General features: G+C 53.5%; 5 protein-coding genes across 5 annotated transcripts; 3 read left to right on the top strand and 2 right to left on the bottom strand.

The window, feature by feature from the left end:
• Positions 1–165: 165 nt before the first annotated feature.
• Positions 166–2,668, top strand: CC1G_04795 (ADP/ATP carrier receptor; the record flags this gene model as incomplete). Its single annotated transcript, XM_001838299.2, has 11 exons — positions 166–454; positions 510–562; positions 608–770; positions 830–976; positions 1,035–1,144; positions 1,197–1,260; positions 1,323–1,503; positions 1,553–1,752; positions 1,802–1,997; positions 2,052–2,132; positions 2,191–2,668. 11 exons carry the CDS (start codon positions 166–168, stop codon positions 2,525–2,527), a joined length of 1,821 nt encoding a protein of 606 aa, XP_001838351.1. The 3' UTR covers positions 2,528–2,668.
• Positions 2,669–3,303: 635 nt separating this feature from the next.
• CC1G_04796 (hypothetical protein) lies at positions 3,304–5,945 on the bottom strand (the record flags this gene model as incomplete). Its single annotated transcript, XM_001838300.2, has 4 exons — positions 3,304–3,938; positions 4,000–4,108; positions 4,160–4,567; positions 4,632–5,945. 4 exons carry the CDS (start codon positions 5,943–5,945, stop codon positions 3,304–3,306), a joined length of 2,466 nt encoding a protein of 821 aa, XP_001838352.2.
• A 1,497-nt stretch (positions 5,946–7,442) lies between these two features.
• CC1G_04797 (cytochrome P450) lies at positions 7,443–9,803 on the top strand (the record flags this gene model as incomplete). Its single annotated transcript, XM_001838301.2, has 11 exons — positions 7,443–7,525; positions 7,564–7,932; positions 7,991–8,042; positions 8,179–8,249; positions 8,330–8,462; positions 8,726–8,840; positions 8,898–9,049; positions 9,178–9,210; positions 9,265–9,422; positions 9,499–9,642; positions 9,716–9,803. The coding sequence occupies 11 exons, from the start codon at positions 7,443–7,445 to the stop codon at positions 9,801–9,803; spliced, it is 1,398 nt and encodes a 465-aa protein (XP_001838353.2).
• A 690-nt stretch (positions 9,804–10,493) lies between these two features.
• Positions 10,494–11,840, bottom strand: CC1G_15800 (hypothetical protein; the record flags this gene model as incomplete). Its single annotated transcript, XM_002910034.1, has 5 exons — positions 10,494–10,656; positions 10,781–10,846; positions 11,139–11,172; positions 11,259–11,297; positions 11,678–11,840. The coding sequence occupies 5 exons, from the start codon at positions 11,838–11,840 to the stop codon at positions 10,494–10,496; spliced, it is 465 nt and encodes a 154-aa protein (XP_002910080.1).
• A 421-nt stretch (positions 11,841–12,261) lies between these two features.
• On the top strand, positions 12,262–18,405 carry CC1G_04798 (hypothetical protein; the record flags this gene model as incomplete). Its single annotated transcript, XM_001838302.2, has 6 exons — positions 12,262–13,441; positions 13,498–13,681; positions 13,734–13,888; positions 13,942–14,514; positions 14,867–15,005; positions 15,066–18,405. The coding sequence occupies 6 exons, from the start codon at positions 12,262–12,264 to the stop codon at positions 18,403–18,405; spliced, it is 5,571 nt and encodes a 1,856-aa protein (XP_001838354.2).
• Positions 18,406–18,570: the final 165 nt, after the last annotated feature.

Below are 18,570 nucleotides of genomic sequence, written 5' to 3' on the forward strand. Positions count from 1 at the left end.
AAATTCTGGTTCCGATGCCGAGCCGTTCGTCATTCCGGCTTGCACGAAATGTTCCGCGTGTAGTTCCCACGTCCCTGAGCTCCAAGGTCAAGCGAAACAAATTTTGGCGTCACACAGACGCGCCTAGCCTCGTCACCGTCATCACCGTCACCGTCGACCACCGCCATGGCTTCCTCCTCCTCCCACGAAGCGACGACGACGACCCTCGTCGAGCGCGTCCAAAACTTTGTCGCTGAGAACAAGCGCGCCATCCTGCTGACGACGGCAGCGGCCGCGATTGGTGTTGCTGGCGTTGCCTACTACGCATCCACGTCCAGACCGCGACCACCGCCTGACGCGGAGCAGGGGGAGAAGAAGAAAAAGAGCAAGAGCGGTAAGAAGAAGAAGTCATCCAAGAAGGACGATGGCCCTATTTTAGAGGAAATTAAGCCCAAGAGCGCTAAGGTCGAGGACGGTGAGCTAGACAAGTCGTTTGGACGGTGTAACGGTTCTGACAAGGCAATTTACAGAGGAACTGAACTTCAACTTGGCCGCGGATGAGATTTTGGCCCTCCCTGAAGAGGTCTGTAAACTACTCTGATTGATGTGCTGGAGGCGGAATTGACAGTCATACGACATGCAGCAACGCGCCAAGTACGCGGCGGCCTTCAAATCCCAAGGAAACAACGCCTACACCAAGCGCAACTTCTCTGAAGCTGCCGAGCACTACACAAAAGCAATCGCCGTTTCTCCAAAACCTGAACCCGTGTTCTATAGCAATCGGGCAGCATGTGCGTAGTAACGAGAGACCGTCAGTGCTGGGGGGGTCCCATTGACGCTGGTTTCGCAGGCTATGTCAACTTCTCACCGCCTAAACATGACTTGGTCGTTCGGGATTGCGACGAAGCACTCAAGCTTGACCCTAACTACGTGAAAGCTCTCAATCGACGTGCCGTTGGTCTGGAGGGTTTGGGACGATACGAGGAGGCTCTTCGTGGTACGCTTACAGTCCCAATTGCATCCGACCAATGGTTTCTGAGGCCTTTGAATGTCAGACTACACTGCTGCTACCATCCTCGACAAATTCCAAAATGCCTCGACCGCCCAGGCCGTGGAGCGAGTTCTCAAGACCATCTCGTCAACTAAAGCTGCTGAGATCCTCGCTGTATGTCCTTATTATCCTTGAAAGACGCATTCCTCCTCAACTTTCCTTTCAGCAACGAGAACCCAGACTACCCTCCTACACCTTTGTTTCGGCGTACTTTGCAGCCTTCCGACCTCGTATGTGGACTTACTAATTATTGGTTCGTATCAACTAAGTCGTTCTCACGTCATTCACCCAGGTCCTGCCCTTGAGCTCCCTGAAAACCCCTCGCAGGGCGACCAGACGCTCCAACTCTCTCTCCAAGCACTCGAGGCAGCCGACTACGCTCATGCTTTGTCCTTCGTGAATGAAGCTATCGACCAGGGCATCTCATGGGACGCCGGAAAGGCCGAAGCCTTCAACCTTCGTGGCACCTTCAAGTAAGCCTTGTGATTGTAAGGGGGAGAAATTAACTGACGCCGTGTGTAGGTTCTTGATTGGCGACATTGAAGGTTCCAAGGGCGATCTCCAAACTGCTATCAACCTCTACCCATCTTCTACCCAGAGCTTGGTCAAGATTGCCAGCGTGCACATGGAGCAAGGGAACCCCGTCAAGGCCTTTGAATGCTTCGAAGAGGCCATCAAACACAATCCCAACGACCCCGATATCTACTATCACCGTGGACAAGGTTTGTCACTCTGGTCTCGTACAATGTGCGGATGCTGACATGCTTAAAGTGCTCTTCATCATGAGCGACTTCGACAAGGCTGCAGAGGACTACACCAAGTCCACCGAGCTCGACGATCAATTCGTGTTCTCGCACATCCAGTTGGCCGTTGCTCAATACAAGGCAGGCAATATTGCCAACAGCATGGCCCAGTTCAGGAGGACGATGAAGGCTTTCCCACAAAGGAGCGAACCCCAGAACTACTAGTGCGTACCCTTTCCATCCGTTGCCAGTCGGAGTGCTGAGATTGCTTTCTACAGCGGTGAACTCTTGCTTGATCAGCAGCGATACCAAGACGCCGTGGAGAAGTTCGACAGGGCCATCGAGATCGAGAAAGCCAAGTACGTCCTCTTTGCTTATACTGCCCACCTTGGCGGTTGCTCATGTATTGCTTTCCAGGCCCCGCCCCAATGTTCTCCCTCTCGTCAACAAGGGTCTCGCGCTTTACCAATGGAAACAAGATATCGCCGCCGCTGAGGAATGCTGCAACGAAGCTCTCACAATCGACCCCGACTGTGACGCTGCCGTCGCCACCCTCGCTCAACTAAGCCTCCAGCAGAGCAAGATTGAGAAGGCGATGGAGATGTTCAAGAAGCAGACCGAGTTGGCCAGGACGGAGCCTGAGTTGGTTAACGCGTTGACCTACCAATACGCCACGGCTGCTCAGCTGGAGTTCTTGAAGACCTATCCCGAGATGGCTGCTCAACTTAACGCTCTTGCTAGGGGCATGGCGTAATTCCACTGTCCTTTTATGCATGCGTTTTTGAGTCGTCCCGATCCACACTACCATTATACGTTTTCTAGCCCATGGACACTGCAATCTTTGAGCCACCTTCCTTTTAGTCGCTACGCTACCTTGTTTATTAGTTCCTCTCTTTCCTTTATAGACGGTGCTGTCGCTATTTTTTTGCTTTCTGATATTACTTCAAGCACTACCCTGATTGATTGCTACTCGACCTCGTAATACAAACAAAAATCGTTCCGTTATAGTGTTTCTGTTGTTCCTCCTCATCCTCATCGACCCTGCATTATTTTATTTCTCCCTTTTGTCATCTACATAGTAGCCAGTCGGTTGTATGTACGCTTTGTAGCTGTACGTACATTCTACAATCACCATTCAGGAGATAACTACGAGGACTTGGGTCTTCGAATCATGGAAATCAGTTCGTAGGGGCGTTGGTCAAGATGCGGACAAAGCGTAGATCTTGATATTTGAACGTGACAAAACGGACCGTGGACGCGAGTACATAGTACAACAAGGGCGGATAATAGTGGGATAGTCTTAGTCTAGGAAGGGTAGATGGATGTGGTCGAATTTGGAAGCGTTGGATTGCGAATCATTTGCGAATGTGGAAGAAGCAATGCGGCGCAGAGACGAGGATAAAGACTAAGAGTAAGGAAAACCAAGGAAGTAAGGGAAACGACAGAACGCAGATTGATAAGAAATGCCAGGAAAATCAAATCCAAAATGAATGAATGAATAAAGCCAGTCAAGAAACAAATAAAAACAGACTAGTAACCAAGAGCGATACGCTCGAGGCTGGGCGAGATGGTAGCATCTTTAGTCTGTACTGAGGCCGTCGTGAAAACGTCGGACACACCAGTGTTGACAGAACCGTCGGATACGGGCTCAGTTCCCGCTATCTTGCTCGTTCTCGGTTCGACACCAGGAATAACCACCCCATGTCGGCTGCTCTCCCACTCCCTCCTCCCAATCTCACTCCAGGCCATCACGACGTACAAGAAACCCGTAGGCAAAAGACACCTCAACCCAACCTTGCGCCAGTCCCACCGCCGATGCCGCCTTCTATATGCTTGACCGGGGGACGAGGAACCAGATGAACCAGACAACATATTCGACGGGGAAGACTCGTCGTCTCCTCCGATGATCGTAGCGACTTTGTTAAAGAAACTCAGCGCCGGAGTTGCGTTGTCCGGATCGTCCGCTTCGTTAAGTTCGGATGCGACCGAGTGGGTGGTGGAGGAGGAAGATGTCGGTGCTTTGAGCCAAATGATGTTGCTCGTTACCCAGATCTGGATGCTGCGGCTTATGGCGGTTGTGGTTGCGATGATGGCCCATGCCATTACTGGACGGCGGACACCCCCCACGATGCTCAGGGTGAGGTGGGTGGCTGGCCAGCAGATGCCTGATGAAATGCGGAGTTGTTCAGGATGAGTGAGTGGGGAGACGGGTGGCGATATACGAACCTTGCAACCCTAGTAAGCGGACGAGGGTGGAGAGAGGTGGGTAGTAGAGCTTCCAACGCATGAGCAGGCCGGTGGTTAAACCTAGGCAGTGGAAGGCTGTGAGGAGAGCCTGTTCCAATTGTGAGATGCGGAGTTAGCGTGAAGGAGAGTAAGAACGCACCCAAAGAGAAGCGATGAACCAGTCCATCCTATGGGGTACAGGAGGACCCGTACACCTCTGCCCATTTCCTGCATCGCCAAGTGGTACACAAGTCCAATATTCCCTCACAAAGTCATCCCTGTCGAATTCAAACATCTGCCATAAACAAAACAACATGCCGAAGAACGCCGGAACGATAGATAAAAGCCTGGAGAATTCGAAGAGAAATGGTGTGAGTTTGTTGAGGTCGATCGTGAATTTGAGTGAAGGATCGTCAGAATCATCGTGGTCGTCTCCGTGCCCTGACTGTCGCGAATGTGACACGCCAAGCGGGCTAAGGGGACCATTGGAGTCGTTGGAGTAGGAACGTCGCCAGCTAATTTCACCTAGTCGGGGGAGGCGACGGGAGGTTGTATGGGCAATGCGTCCCTGGAAGGGTTGGAATTCGTTGTCAACACGGGAATCCGGATGGGAGTGGGATTTAAACACGTACAGAGTCCTCGCGCTCAGTCTCGGTTTCGGTATCCCCATGTAGAAACTCTTCGCGCTGTTTCCCCTTGACTGCATTCCCGTTACCCTCGCCACGCCAGTTCAAGGAGAACCGGACTAGACGTGTGGTAATACCGCGCTTGTCTTTCGGCTGTAGAGTGGCTCTCACAGTAGCTGTATGGGAAGGTGAACTGGAGTGTGATTGCGAGGAACTGGAAACCGCAGGCCCCGCTGCAACCTGCCGCTCAACCGACGGTTCCCCGAGGAGGCTTCCTTCTACTGCCCTTGCCTTCCCTTTCCGTCGTCTTGCCGCAGAGGTGGTGTAGATAGCGTCCTGGCCGTTGACCTCAGTTGAGGACGAGCTCCGGCTATCATCTGAATCGGAATGACGCTTCGATGAGTTTAGGGATACAGGCTGCTGCTGTAACTGCGGCGGTAATTGGTGGTGACGGAGATCGGTCAAACGTAAATGAGACGCGGAGTTCTGAGGGACAGTGTGGATGTTTGTTCGCGACGGAGAGGTGGCTGGGACACTGGGTTGGGAATTGGAACGAGAGTGGCTGGTGTATGTGGAAGCGTTTTGCTGAACTCCGTTCACATATACGGCATCATAGGGTGGTGGTGGGTGATCAGGAAGTGCCACCGGCGTGCTTATGGACACTGGTATTGTGTTTGGTCCATGGTGTGAGGCAGGTGGCAGTCCGTTGGGAGGTGCTCTTGGAACGAAGAAGGGATGAGGAAGTCCGTTGGAGGTCGAGGGGCCAGCTCGGGGAATAAACGCCCCATTCGTCATCATTGGTTTCTGCTGTGGAGCCAGTGATGTTGCTGAACGACTTGCAGTAAAGCTGGGGAACGAGTCTCGTGTAGGAGAAAGCGACAGTGGTTCATTCCGTGTGTCGCCCCGAGTGAATCTGAATGAATTGGCCGCATTGGTCTGGATTTTGGGCAGTGACGAAGTCGAGCTGCTGGTGAAGTGAAGTTGGGACAGCGTTTCGTTTGAGGAAGAGCGCCGTTGTATTGGGCGTGCCAGGAACGTCTTTGGATAAGCGATACTCGATGTCGAGGGACCCGGCAATCTTGACTGGTGTTCGCGTTCGGACCTGTGATCCTCGAGGCCGTGTTCACCGCCTTGTTCAAGCGATACGTGTGGCAACGCGCTGGACGATGCGTACGACCTGAGAAATTGTCTTTGCCGCCTTGGAGACCCTCGTCTACGAGAAGTGTCTTCCCCCGACTCTTCTGAACTTGTACGCCGACTGCTGGACGCCCGTGACGACCTAGACGGCCTGGTTGATCGCTCTGGCCTAGAATTGGGCATAACAAAGACGTTCTTGTGTGGCTATCGAGACTTGAGGTCGTTATGGGTTGTAAACCGGCGATACTGAATAGTGTGCCAAACTTCGTTTTCGAACTTTTGGATCGCGGAACGAGGCTAACCTAAAAGGTAAGAGCCTATGCCTCAAGGCGTCAATTCCAATGACCAGAGCATTCGTTTAAGCCAGCCATGCTCACCTCCGTCGTCTGTGGTGGGCCCCTAGAGGTTATCTAGTTGCAATTTTGAAGGGAAAATGGCGGAATAAAGGAAGGCGGTGACAGAGTGGGACACAAACGTTTCGCGCGGCGCTGCCGACGTTTAGATCTGATGCTATATTCTACCTCCGAAAGGTAATCCGCCGACGGCCGTAGTCGGGCCCCGAAAATTATTTCGGCCAGATGATGAGCTCGTCCATGCAGCCGCGGTACACCATACGATCTTCATTCACGTTTGCTACCTTCTCCCTACGCAGAAAGGTCTATGCCAAAGGGAATCTGTTCTCGCTTCGTGCGCGTAATCTGCTGCTCTGTCTGACGCTTCGCTGTTGACAGAATTGCAACAAATTTCGAGGACCAAGGAAACGATCTGAAATGGGCGCTCAACGGAGCCTCAATTCAACCTCTACTTGGTCTACTTAGTGCCCCTGACAAGCCCTAACCCATATCGACCCCTATCCGATTCCGACGGTGATGATATCTAGCTCGAGCGAAGATACGACATGTTAGCTTCAGTGATCAGTGCAGAGGCTTCCTCTATGATGCGGGGGACCCCTTTCTTCGGCGTGGATGGTACACCATGAACAACAATACCAGAGGATGGCTGCTGTGACGGAACGCCCGATTGAAGTCATAGCTCCTGTATTGAAAAGACGACAGGGAGTATGGAACTTCAGATTAATCTATCAGGTGCTGTGACTGTGATAACATAGCCTCTATACATTGGGCGGGGTCACGAGAACCTCGTATGGAGCAGATGGAGTCTAAAAGCGATCGGATTTGGGTTGGGCGCTTAAAGCAAGATGCCGGCGCTCGAGCCTTGGAAGACACTGTTGGGGTTTGTGCGATCAACGTCGCCCTGACTGAGGGCTATGGATTTCGCGTTTTAATGGGAAATCGAGTGTCATGGTACTCTAGATGAAGCCATCATGGAGAGCGTTCCCTTGCTTTCCCAAGTAGGGGTGGAACCCTATCGATCCGAGCTCGGTGCAGCCCTTGGATGGCTCCAAAGTCCTGTGCCGCATTATGAACCTGAGAGAAACCTGGTAATAGTTAATTCGACATTCGTGAAAAACTCTATTCATCGAGCCTTGGCCATGGCAGGGCTCCTGTGGAGGATGTCATCTTGTATTTAATCTCCGACCCAATCCGGGGGCGTCAATCCTCCGGAGGCGCAAGCGTGAGATCCTTGATTCCTTCAGAACTGAAGTCAAGTCCCAAGTTCCATTCACTCTCTTCCGAATAGGACACTCTTTGCAAAAACGTGCTTCCCTTATATACCACCATGAGCTCCGTTATCACCTCAATCTGTCCTTCCTCCCACCGCTACTGTAACTACCATCGCGCTGGCAGGGCAACATGGAGACTGTGCGCTCATTCGCAGCAGTGGCGGGTTTTTCTACTAGGGCTGCCTGGGGCCTTGTACCTATCATCGTTCTTCTTGGTTTGTATTACAGGGAGGTAAGGAAGAAGTTGCCCCCACCACCTGGGCCGCCGTCGTCTCTGTTTGGCGGACCGACACTTCCTGACCCTTATCGTTGGGTATCGTACGCGAAATGGGGCGAGGTTTATGGTATGTCCTTGTTTAACTGGCCAATGGTTGAAAGGCCATATAAACTTGGTGCTCTTTGGGGGATCCTAGGTGATCTTGTATACTGGAAGACACTCGGGAAGCCAGTGTTGGTTTTAAATTCCCGAGAAACGATGGACGATCTCCTCAATGAACGAGCGAGCATTTACTCGTCGAGGCCGTATCGCGCGATGGTTTATGATGTGTACGTTTTGTTAGCGCTCAGATGATTAGTTAATGCATAGAGCTGAAGGAACTTGTAGACTTGGCGTCAACTACCTGATCAGCTCGATGCCGTACGGCGAACGGTGGAAGGTACGTCGACGTCACATTCCGGACTGGGAATCTCCAACTTATGACCTTGGGTTGATTGTGTCTTGTATAGCGACACCGTAGTCTATTCCTTAAGCATTTCAAGAAAGCTGATCGGAGCGTCTATCAATCAGTTCAGTCGACGTATGTCCACTCGATGCTGAGGGGGCTGCTGGAAGAACCTACGGATTATGTTGCCGTCATCCGAAGGTACGTCGTCGTCGTCCACTTAGGCAACTCTGAGGGCCACAATGCACCCCCGACTGATTCGAATATGCTGTATCTTGCAGGAACGCTTCAGCTGTGACTCTGGGATTGGTTTATGGCCATGAAGTTGCTGAAGAAGGTGACCTCTACGTCAATCTTGCGGAGACGGTTGCGAGGAATATTTCCCAAGTCGCTTTGTATGGGTCGTACATGGTCGTAAGTCCACTTTTACTTCCTGTCTCTTGTGATTAGGCATCGGAGCGGTGGTCATTTTATACTGTGTTCCAGGATTACATCCCGTTGCTCAAATACGTCCCCGAATGGTTCCCGTTTGCAGATTTCAAGCGCAAAGCGAGGGAGTGGAGGAAGCCTGTCATGGAGATGTTGGAACGGCCCTTCGCGATTACAAGACAGAGGATGGTCGGTTGAGTCGTAGTCTCTATGTCTCTGCAGCAAGGACTGACAACAGATTGAAATAGTTGGAAGGGGAAGCATCCACCTGCCTCGTCACTGAAGAACTGGAAGATATCTGGGCAGGAGCCAGTACTTTCACTGAAGAAATCGTCAAGAACACTGCGGCGAGCGCTTTTGCGGGTGCGTGAGGTGACATTCATGTCATTTGTACCCAAGCCCTGACCATGAGCGTCTCAGCTGGCTCGGACACCGTTGTGTCTGGAGTACTGTCCTATCTCTTGGTCCTCGCGAACTTCCCGGAAGTACAAAAGGTTGCGCAAGAAGAACTTGATCGCGTTTTGGGCGGGCGTCTGCCCACCCTTAAGGACAGACAGGATCTACCTTTGATCGTAAGCGTGTATCCAACCCAGGCTCAGAGCGACAACTTGAAGCTAACGGGCAGTGTGTAGGAAAGCATTTGCTGGGAGGTGCGTACATCTCTTCTCTCGCTTTCCGGGAGTACTGAAGCAACTTTTAGGTACTCCGCTGGAATCCTGTCGGACCGCTAGGCGTGAGCCACTGTGCGTCGCAGACTAACGAGTACAGAGGCTACTGTATCCCGAAGGGAACAATCGTCGTTCCTAACATCTGGGCCGTATTTCACAACCCGGAACTCTACCCCGACCCCTTTACCTTCAAGCCAGATAGGTTCGTCGATCGTGAAGGCAATGATGAGCGCGGGATCAACCCCATTCCCGATATCATCTTTGGTTTTGGTCGACGGTGAGTACTAATAGTTGGTGAAGGAGTCCCACCACGACTGCCCAATGTTCTGACGCGAAGTTGACTGTATTGTTAGGTTCTGCCCAGGCCAACATGTAGCACTCGACTTTACGTTCCTGGTGATTGCGTCAATAAGCGCTGTGTTCGATATTACAAAGGCCGTTGATAAGGATGGAAATGTGATTGAGCCGAAGATTGAATATGAGCCGTTAGTTGTCAGGTCAGTCATTCCTCCTGGAGCTGGTATGCCCGTCGATGGATGGTTGGGCTGAGCTGACCGTGCGTGATTGTAGTCATCCCAAACCTTTCAAATGCACCATTCGTCCAAGGAGTAAAGAGTCTCGGGAGGTAGTCCAGCAAACTGCTCTGAATGTCGAGTGAGGCCTTCGTGGATTGGCGAGTCACTTTTGCGTCAATGTAGTATGTGAACGATCGAGTTGAACGGAGTAGCTAGTAGTCTTGAAGCTTGAAGTTCCCATAATCTCCGTGCCATGATAACGAGGACTGAAATCAGCGAGGTGTTTAGTCTTGAATGCGAAAGTATGCACACTAGGGGATCCTGATCGATGCCATTGAGGTGCTCTTGGCCAAGTCTTTGTTGAGCGCTTATTAGCGGAGGTAGTGCGGGCGTGCCAAGTGGAGGTTCGCCCGAGAAACAAGGTAGTCCTTCAAAGATAGTTACCACTGCTGTTGTACTCGACTGTCTTCGGCAGGGCTGGCCATATGCTACATGCCATCATTGGTCACTCGACGAACAAGAGAGAAAACGCCTGGGGCAGGGGCTCGATCGTCATGTCATTTATCGGCGGAGGCAGGTTCTCTGGCGACGGACATCGAAGAAGGGAGTCAAGTACCCAGGGATAAAGATAACTCCTTTGTTCTCTCGTAAGGGTTGGATCTTGTTATACTTGGGACGTCCATGCGGTCGTCTTCTTGAGCAGAGGATATTGCTGGAAATCAAGGGCGGGGAATGGGGTTGAATAAGGTTCGGTGGTTCTCGCGGTGCCCGCACCCTGACTTGTCCTCGCCGACTCGCCGTGTCATCATCCCCGGTGGATCTAATTACACACTCTAAAGAGGGCGGATTGAATGCGAGGGCATCGTGGAGGCGGTGTGTATCGTAAAGCTGGATGGAAGGTCCTTGAATGCAGTGGCTGCGTGCATGCTGGATAGTGAGAATGGAGGAACGGGGATGGGGTTCGATCGTGGTAGTCGTTCTGAGCGCTTGTCCAGCCTAAGCATGAGACGTCGGGATCTCGGAGACAAGTCAGTGCTGCTTCGCAACGGACGTCCAAGTCATTGTAAAGTCAAAGCTAATCTGAAGTCAGAAGCCTGTTCGACGGCACGAGATGACTGACAGACGGGAGAGGGGTTTTCGATCCTGAGTGGAAATGAATTGAATAGGGGATCTTTGGCCGTCGTCGCTGAGGTTCAATTAGCAAGAAGCTTCGTGAACCGTGAAGTTGAATGGACTAGCGATCGAATGTCGAGGTGAAGCTGGCCTGGTAAGAATCGTGGCTTGCTGAGAGAGGGAGCAAAGTGACTTCTGGAATGAACATTGCCTAGGTTATAGCGTCCTCTAATAGCAGAGTGGTAGTCATGGTTGTATGTAGTCTCATTCACGCTGCGCTATTCATATACTTACTTAGTAGATCCATGACAGAAGTCGCCTAGAACCTCGCAGAGGCCCACAGATGATGCAATGATTGGACCTACAGAGAAGTGCCACCAGGTGGGCCTTTCAAACGTTCTATAAATTTCACATCAATGCATACATAGCGATGGAGACTACAGTTTGCATGTTCACGGTGGGCATTCAACGCTCTATCGTCGCACTTGAGGCGGGAAGACCGTCCCGTTCATAGCGCCCGCCCGCTAAATGAAACGCCCGTTAGTATGGTACGAGCGGACAATATTTCCACGAATATTGCAGCAGAGCGCGAAATTCGGGACGATGAGCGCAGTGCGTCATGCGTGCGACCAATCAACAGCGCACAAGCGCCCATCATTCGGAGAAAAAGTCTTGCCAGTCGAATCGGTCCCAGCAGACCCGGGAGCTAACCCAGAAAAGGCAATACTACCGTTATCTTGGCCGTTTGTAATCTGTTACGAAGTACCATAAAAGGAAAAGTGTTGATATGGCACAAGGCACGGTACGGGAAGCGGCGTCTATTGGTTTACCTGATTTGTATTGAACCCTGTCAAGTTGTTGGATTTTTCTTGGTGGAATGTTTGTTCTATTTTGAGGGACCGACGTGGGATTTCATTTTGGTTGTCCTTTTGCCAACTTTTTCGTTCGACCCTTTCCGCGTCGTCCGCTCCCTCCGTCCATCGTAACACGAGGCTCCCTTCCCCCTCGACGTCGAAACACGAGGCAGCACAAAGTCTGTTCTCTGCGGCGCTTTTGGAGTTGGACATTTGGGCCACGAGGCTGCCGCGTTTTTCTACAGACGCTGAGCACCTGTACACGGGGGATCTTCAAGGCCCTGTAACACCGCGTTCGACAGAAGGGAACGTGTTCATCACTACTTGCCCCTACGCACACCGGCTATCTTATCCACATAATTTCTATTCTTATAATCTCTACTCTTTCTTCTCCTCTTCTCTTCGTTAACTTTTCGTTGCCCCGCGTTCCGCTGCAGTTGCTTCATTGAACAGTAGCTTCGCGGTTATTGTGTTCGAGTTCTCCGTTCAAGTTCTACCGTTCATCCTATTTCGCAACCTATCCTCCTATCGACATTTGCTACGCTGTCATTGCTACTCCTGACGCCAGCCAACGCACGAGGTTACCACACGAACACCAACACGAAAACTACCAGCAGCGTACACGACAGCTACCATGTTCAAACTATTCGGAGGACGAACGACTTCAACTACGACGAAAACGAACACGTCCAACGTTAACAATGATGATGATGGGAATGACCAGCAATCACAACCACCAGTAGCGGGATCAAGTTCATTGCCGCCAATTGACACTGGGGCTATCCAGAACCAGCCCTCAACGTCCTCGAACGGATCGAGCGACAGCGCTGGAGGTGGAGTTCCAACCAATTCTGCCTCCGCGTCTGACCCGTCACCCAAGAGCGCCTCTGCCGCTCAAGGAGGACCGGCATCCTCTTCCTCCCCCTCGTCCCAGCACCGCCACAATCCTTCCTCTTCCCCGTCTCCGCTACATGATCGAGGCGACAGCGCTAATACGAGCGGAGCGCGCCCCGCCTCGGCATCACCTCCGCCACCTTCGTCCTTCCAGCCGAACTGGAGGGCCGAGGCTGCGCCGTCCAGACTCTCGTATAAATCGTTTGGCCAGAGTTCTCTGGGAAGGACATCCGAAGGCTATCCGTCATGGCTTCCCAGGCGACCACCACCCCCAGCACCGGCTTCGACCATTGGCACCAATACACCTATGCCCCCTGACTTGGGAGAGTTTGGGGAATTCGAGAGGGAGTATCGGGAGTACCTGCGGCAGGTTCAGATGCAGGGAAGCGCTGCTGAGCTTCAGAACGACCCTGCTATGGACGTGAGCGGTGCAGTTGACCGGGAGACGGACGTTGAACCCGAAGCCGATATCGACTACCTTCGGGGTGGTGTTGAGATGATGGAACGACGTGACAGCACAAGCCCAGAATCGCCTCTCGATGCGATTCCGCCAGCGCAGCTTGGAGGACGCAAGGCAACCCCACGGAGCGTCCGAATTGTCAACCTCCAAAGCGAGAATGTCGCGCAGGGACTTGGGGTGGGTGTCCCCCCAATGTCGAAGCGGGAGCCTACGGATACGACGCGCGTCGCATCTGGCGCCACCGACCCTCTCAACCTTCCACTGGGCTATAGTCATGCACGAACTCATTCACAATCGAATTGGTACTCCAAGAAGAAGTCGGCACACCAGAAGAGGATTTCCAGTGGGTCTACGGCTGTAAATCAACATCTAACTCGTGGACATTATCGTGCAACGGCACCCCCAACGACTTTCCATTCTATCGCAACCACCGGGGGTTGGTCAGGAGCTCATCCTCACGGTGTGTACAATTGTTTCTGGAATGAGGAAAACATGACGCTGACGTTCTATTTATAGACCCCGTTCGTTCAGGAGAGCGCCGCACGCGACCCAAGTTCAACATTCGGGGCTTGCATCTGAATATGCTCAGGAGTCCATCCATGTGGATGAAAGTGTATTTCCGATTATGGCCCATCCTTGTCCTTGGCCACTTGCCGCTTCAAGCCTTCCTCGATTTCAATGCGGTCTACATGATCTTACAGTGCGTAATGTGAGGAATCGATGTGGTCACGTTGGCTGATCTTGTCGCTCAGGGTCTCGAGATATCCGCTTCCGACTGCTTCACCCAACTCGGGCAAGAACTGGGCACTCTGTGCCGCAGCTTATATTGCGTGTTGGCTGGTCTCTGTACTAGTCATCTTCGTCGTATACGAGTTGGTTTATTCATTTGCCAGGAAGTGGAGAGTTCGTGAGTGTCATTTCATTTACCTTCCAGGAGCCTCATTTCTAACCAGGATACAGGACGACCCGTGATCTTCCCGCTATACCTTTCGGCGCCTGGCTACAACTTTGCTTGTATGACCTCCTACAATGTCTTCTGTTTCTTCCAACATCTCCGATACACCGCCTTCGTTCCAATCGAGCCGGACGTTGACACTGTTTCGAGCACAGACTCGGATGAGAGTCAGCCAGGCCAAGATGCTCACGAGCTCGAGGAGAAGGGAGAGATAGTTCAAGAACCTCGCACCCCACCAGCCACTCACACCCGTCAACGCCATAACGAACATTTCCGAACCGACTCTACCTCTTCCAACGGATCACTTGACGCCAAAGAGTCCGATCCTGCTCTAGGTCGATACAAACATAGCCGATCAAGGTCGTCCAAGTCGAAGGGCCCGTTGAAGACACTCGAGAAGAAAGTGAACAAGACCAAGAGGTTGTTGAGGGATCGGATTACGTGGCGAGACGGCCTTGCGGAGACCTTCAACTTGTATGCCCAGAATCTTCCAAACGTGTTGGTTCTGTTGCCTAGGGCAGGACTGGCGCTCGGCTTGATTTTGGCGTTCAACCCTGTGTGGACTGATGGAAGCACCGGTGAGTTTGCGTTCCTTTCTTTTCCACTTTGGGTCAGTCCCGTTCTGGGAAGACGATTTCCTTCCGCTTTGTTTATCCGTATGGGACCCGCTCCACTCCAAGAAAAGAGTCTTATCCGTTCCCGTTTTTGGTTGCGGTTCCGCCGGAATGAAAGCTGTCGATCGTGTTGTGACATGATCGTTTTTCTTTCCGTCGCTTGTTGATCCACGGTCGCGTCTTGGTCTTCTCCCGTTCTGACGTCACGCGTCGTGGTTTTCATTTTCGCTTCCACTTGCGTTTGACACTGGGGTTTTTGGTCCCGATCAAATTCCAACTTGACGCTGACATTTCACTTTTATTGTTGGCTGTATAGGCTCTATTGGCTCGGCGATTAACCGCGACGCGACTTTCTTCCGGAGGGATAATGGTCTCTTGACGTCCTACGCGCTCGGAGTCCTCTGGGCGAATGTGGCTTGGACGGCTTGGAGGGTGTTGGTCCTTCTTGGTTCTTGGTAAGTCGTTCATTCTGCCATCTCTCGCCACGTTTCTCACCAGCGACTTTGACTGCACAGGATTGGTCTCTGGGTCCTCTCAGGCCACGGCTGTGCAGGCATCTGCGGTCCCCGCGATAAATGGGAAGAAGAAGAACATAACCGTCTCTCGGCCGCCTTCAGCGCAACCTCCTCCCTTGCTTCAAACGACGACAGTGTCCTCCCTTGGGAATGGCGAGAGTGCACCCGTGCGCGCGTCCAAGACGCTTGGGAGTTCTGTCTCGTCGGTGTTGGCAGTGGGCGGTACAAGTGGGGTGCGGATCTCTACAACGCAGCGACCGGTGCCCAGGCCTTTGAGAAATCGGGGCGAGTGGATGAGAAGAGGCGCGCGGGAGGTGACGATGAGGAGGGTGGGTTGAGCGATGAAGGCTTGCAGCGCGTTTTGGCTGCTGTTGGTTTCCCGAGCGTCCCTACCCCTGCGAAGAGGGGAGTGTTGTCGCAGGATTTGTTTGAGAGTCCGTCGAAGAATCGGGGTGCCAGTTCGGATTTGGAGCGTGCCGAGATGATTGGAGAGCAGAGAGATCTGCAGAGGAGTGGGAGTGGTCCGCTCTTGAAGCTTCCGTATCCGTTTACCCAACCTGGCAGTGGACAAGTTAGCTCGAACGATTTGGTGCCCTTCCCAAAGGAAAAGGATAGGGAGAGCGGGAAGAGTAAGAGCAGCAAGACCAAGTCTGGGTCGAAGAAGAGCAGGAGTGGGACTGGTTCGGGCTCCAGCGGAAGTGGGAGTGGAAGTACATCTGGTTCTGGGAATGAAGGTGGGCTGGAAGGAGAAGGTCATGAGGACGAGGAAGAAGACGACGAAGACGAAGACTCATCCTCGCACCGTTACTCGGAAGAACCATCTACGGAATCGTCTATGGGCGGAAGAGCCTCCAACTCGATGTCATCACTCGGTCACCCCATCCCCCCTACTCTTGGCTTAACGAGCGTTGCTCGTTCGATGTCGACTTACAGCCCAAGCCCCCGTCAACAACGTCCTGGTCAAGCCAGCCCCCACTCCGGATCGTCGAGCTCACCGTTGAGCTGGAGGAGCGATGTTGGCAACGGTGGTAACACCCGCTTCCCATTCCTGTCTGGCCCACCGGTTCCGTCGTATATCCACCGTCACCGTGGGGTCGCCGTGCACACCACTGGTTCGTCGACTGGACACTCCAGAGGTCTCAGCCAGGTTAGCGGCATCAGTGGATTGAGCGCTCTCAGTGCAGGAAGCGGCTATGCGGCGAGTGGAAGTGCTGGTGCTGGTATGAGCGAGGAAGGTGCCCTGAGCGAGATGGGAGAGATCATCCGGGAGAACCGACAGCGCGACAGGAACTCGAGTGGCGAGAGCGGCGGAAGTGCTGGAAGCTCTGGAAGTGGAGGCTTGCCGATGCCACCCCGACACCCGCTCGTTGGGCAGGAGGGCAGGACGCGCAGGAGGAGCACTGTCCAGAGCTCGGCTTCCGGTTCGTCCTCTGCGTCTGCCCCTTCGCCGTTGTCGTCGAACAACTCCAGCTCGAGGGCGGTAGCGACTGCTGCAGTTGCTGAACGCCAGAGTGAGGGTGTGGCGTTCCCGAGTGTGTCAGAGAGGGAGGGCAGGGATCGAAGGCGAAGGAGGATTGAGCATACGTTTGGAGGTACCACCCCGCCCAATGCAGAAGACCTGGAGCTGGGCTTAGGGGCATTGTCGCATGAGAGTGCGATGAGGGCTATCCGCGGACGCTCGAGGAGGTTGGGAGAGGACGATGGCGAGAGCTTGCAGTTGAGTTTGAGGGACGATGAGCACGAGCATGCGGCCAGACGTGAAAGGGACGAAGAGGATGTCTACGAGGATGAGGACGAAGAGAGCGAGGTGGAGGGTGAGAGAGAGGATGTGGTTGGGCTGCTCGGTAGTGGAAGTGGCAACAACAGTCGCGGACCTTCGCCCCGTGCTTCGTTGATCGGCATTCAACAGGGACAAGGATCGGACACCAATGTCGCAGGCTCTCGTTCGAGGACCAGGTCAAGACACAGCTCGTCAGCCAAGTCTAGGGAATCCCTTCGTCATTCGGGTGCTGGTCGTCCATTGTCATTATCGCTCGTCAGCGGCGGGGAAAGGTCGAGGCACAGCTCCTTCCATCGACAAGGATACTCCGTCGCCCCCGACAGCCCCGTCCGAGCCCGATCGAGGAGGGAGAGTGTGGCTAGCGCCGTTCGTGAACGCGCTGGCTCATTCAGTGTCAGAATTAGGCAGCGAGCTCACAGCTTGATGCAGAGCATCGCTGGAGGCATTGCCACATCCCCATCATCCTCGGTCCCTGCTTCTCCCTTGAGGGGCGGTGAAGGCTCGACATCGATGACCAACTTGCATGCCGGTGGCGGACACAGGAGGCTTGGGTCCAGCAGTGGCGAGAGTGCGTTGGAGAACTTCGTCACTGGCACCGCTAGCGCCAGGATGCCCGAGGTCGTGCGGCTTCCTTCGCAAGCCACTCCTGAGGCTGCAGCCCCCGCCATGCGGACTGTCAGTGGCCAGAGCGGAGCAAGCCAGGAAACTGGCGAGAGTTCGGGCAGTGGAAGTGGCAGCAGTGGTGTCCACCCGCGTCATCAACAATTGATCGAGGAGGGTTACTACTCGTCGAGCGGCCACAGCAGGAGCGGAAGTGAGAGTCTGAGCCATGGGAGCGCTGCTGAGGCCAACTACACCTTTGGACGACCGGTTCCGTTCTTGCAGCCTCGATCGCAAGATCAGTTGTCAACACACGAAGAGGATCCATCCGCCCAACCACGCTCCGCTCCTGCATTGGTCGGCACCTCCGAAGACGACGAGGAAGATGACGACGAGGACCAACAGTTCTTCTCCCAGGAACCATCTTTGAGGAGTCCGACGTTGCCAGCTCGCAGTCGCGCGGGATCTGCTACGCCTAGCGTTCTGAGTGATGCCAGCGGTATGATCACCCCCATGCCCCACCAGATGACCTTCGAAGCTCAACAGGCCCACCCCGCTCTCGATGACTCTCCACGTGAGGTGTTCCTTCACCCTCCTGCCTCAGCATGGGAGCGACACAGGTCCCTGGCCCCCGGTGGTGCCAGTAGCGATTACCTGAGTGTCAACACCAGGGAAGGAGTGGAGAGTGTCATGATGCTCAGTAGCGCTGCTCAGAGCTTCGTCACGGCGCCAGTTAGCATCGCTGAGAGCGGTACTACCACTACCACTGGCAGGAGTGGCAGCAGCAACGACACCAACACGATCAGTGGCAGCTGGGAGGAGCGACGTGGATTTGCTGGTCTGTTCCGTGGAAGACCAGCCCTGCTGCCCCAGCGAGGACGAAGGGATAGCGGCATGGTTGAGCGAGCTGGAGATGTGGTTGGTGCTGGTGGTGGTATTGGAGATGGACGTATTGCGTAAACGTGTCGAGTCCGTGCTCGTCTGGAGCTTGTACCTTCCTCTTCCTTTCCCCGTTTCCAAGGGGCCCTGTATTCCGCTTCTATGACTCCCTTCGACCTCCTATACTCTACTTCATTCCGTTCAACATTCCTACGACAACCCTGTAAGACCTAATTCCCCTTTTCC

The sequence above is a fragment of the Coprinopsis cinerea genome (genome assembly GCF_000182895.1).
Source record: "Coprinopsis cinerea okayama7#130 chromosome 13 map unlocalized cont3.13, whole genome shotgun sequence".
NCBI classification, from domain to species: domain Eukaryota; kingdom Fungi; phylum Basidiomycota; class Agaricomycetes; order Agaricales; family Psathyrellaceae; genus Coprinopsis; species Coprinopsis cinerea.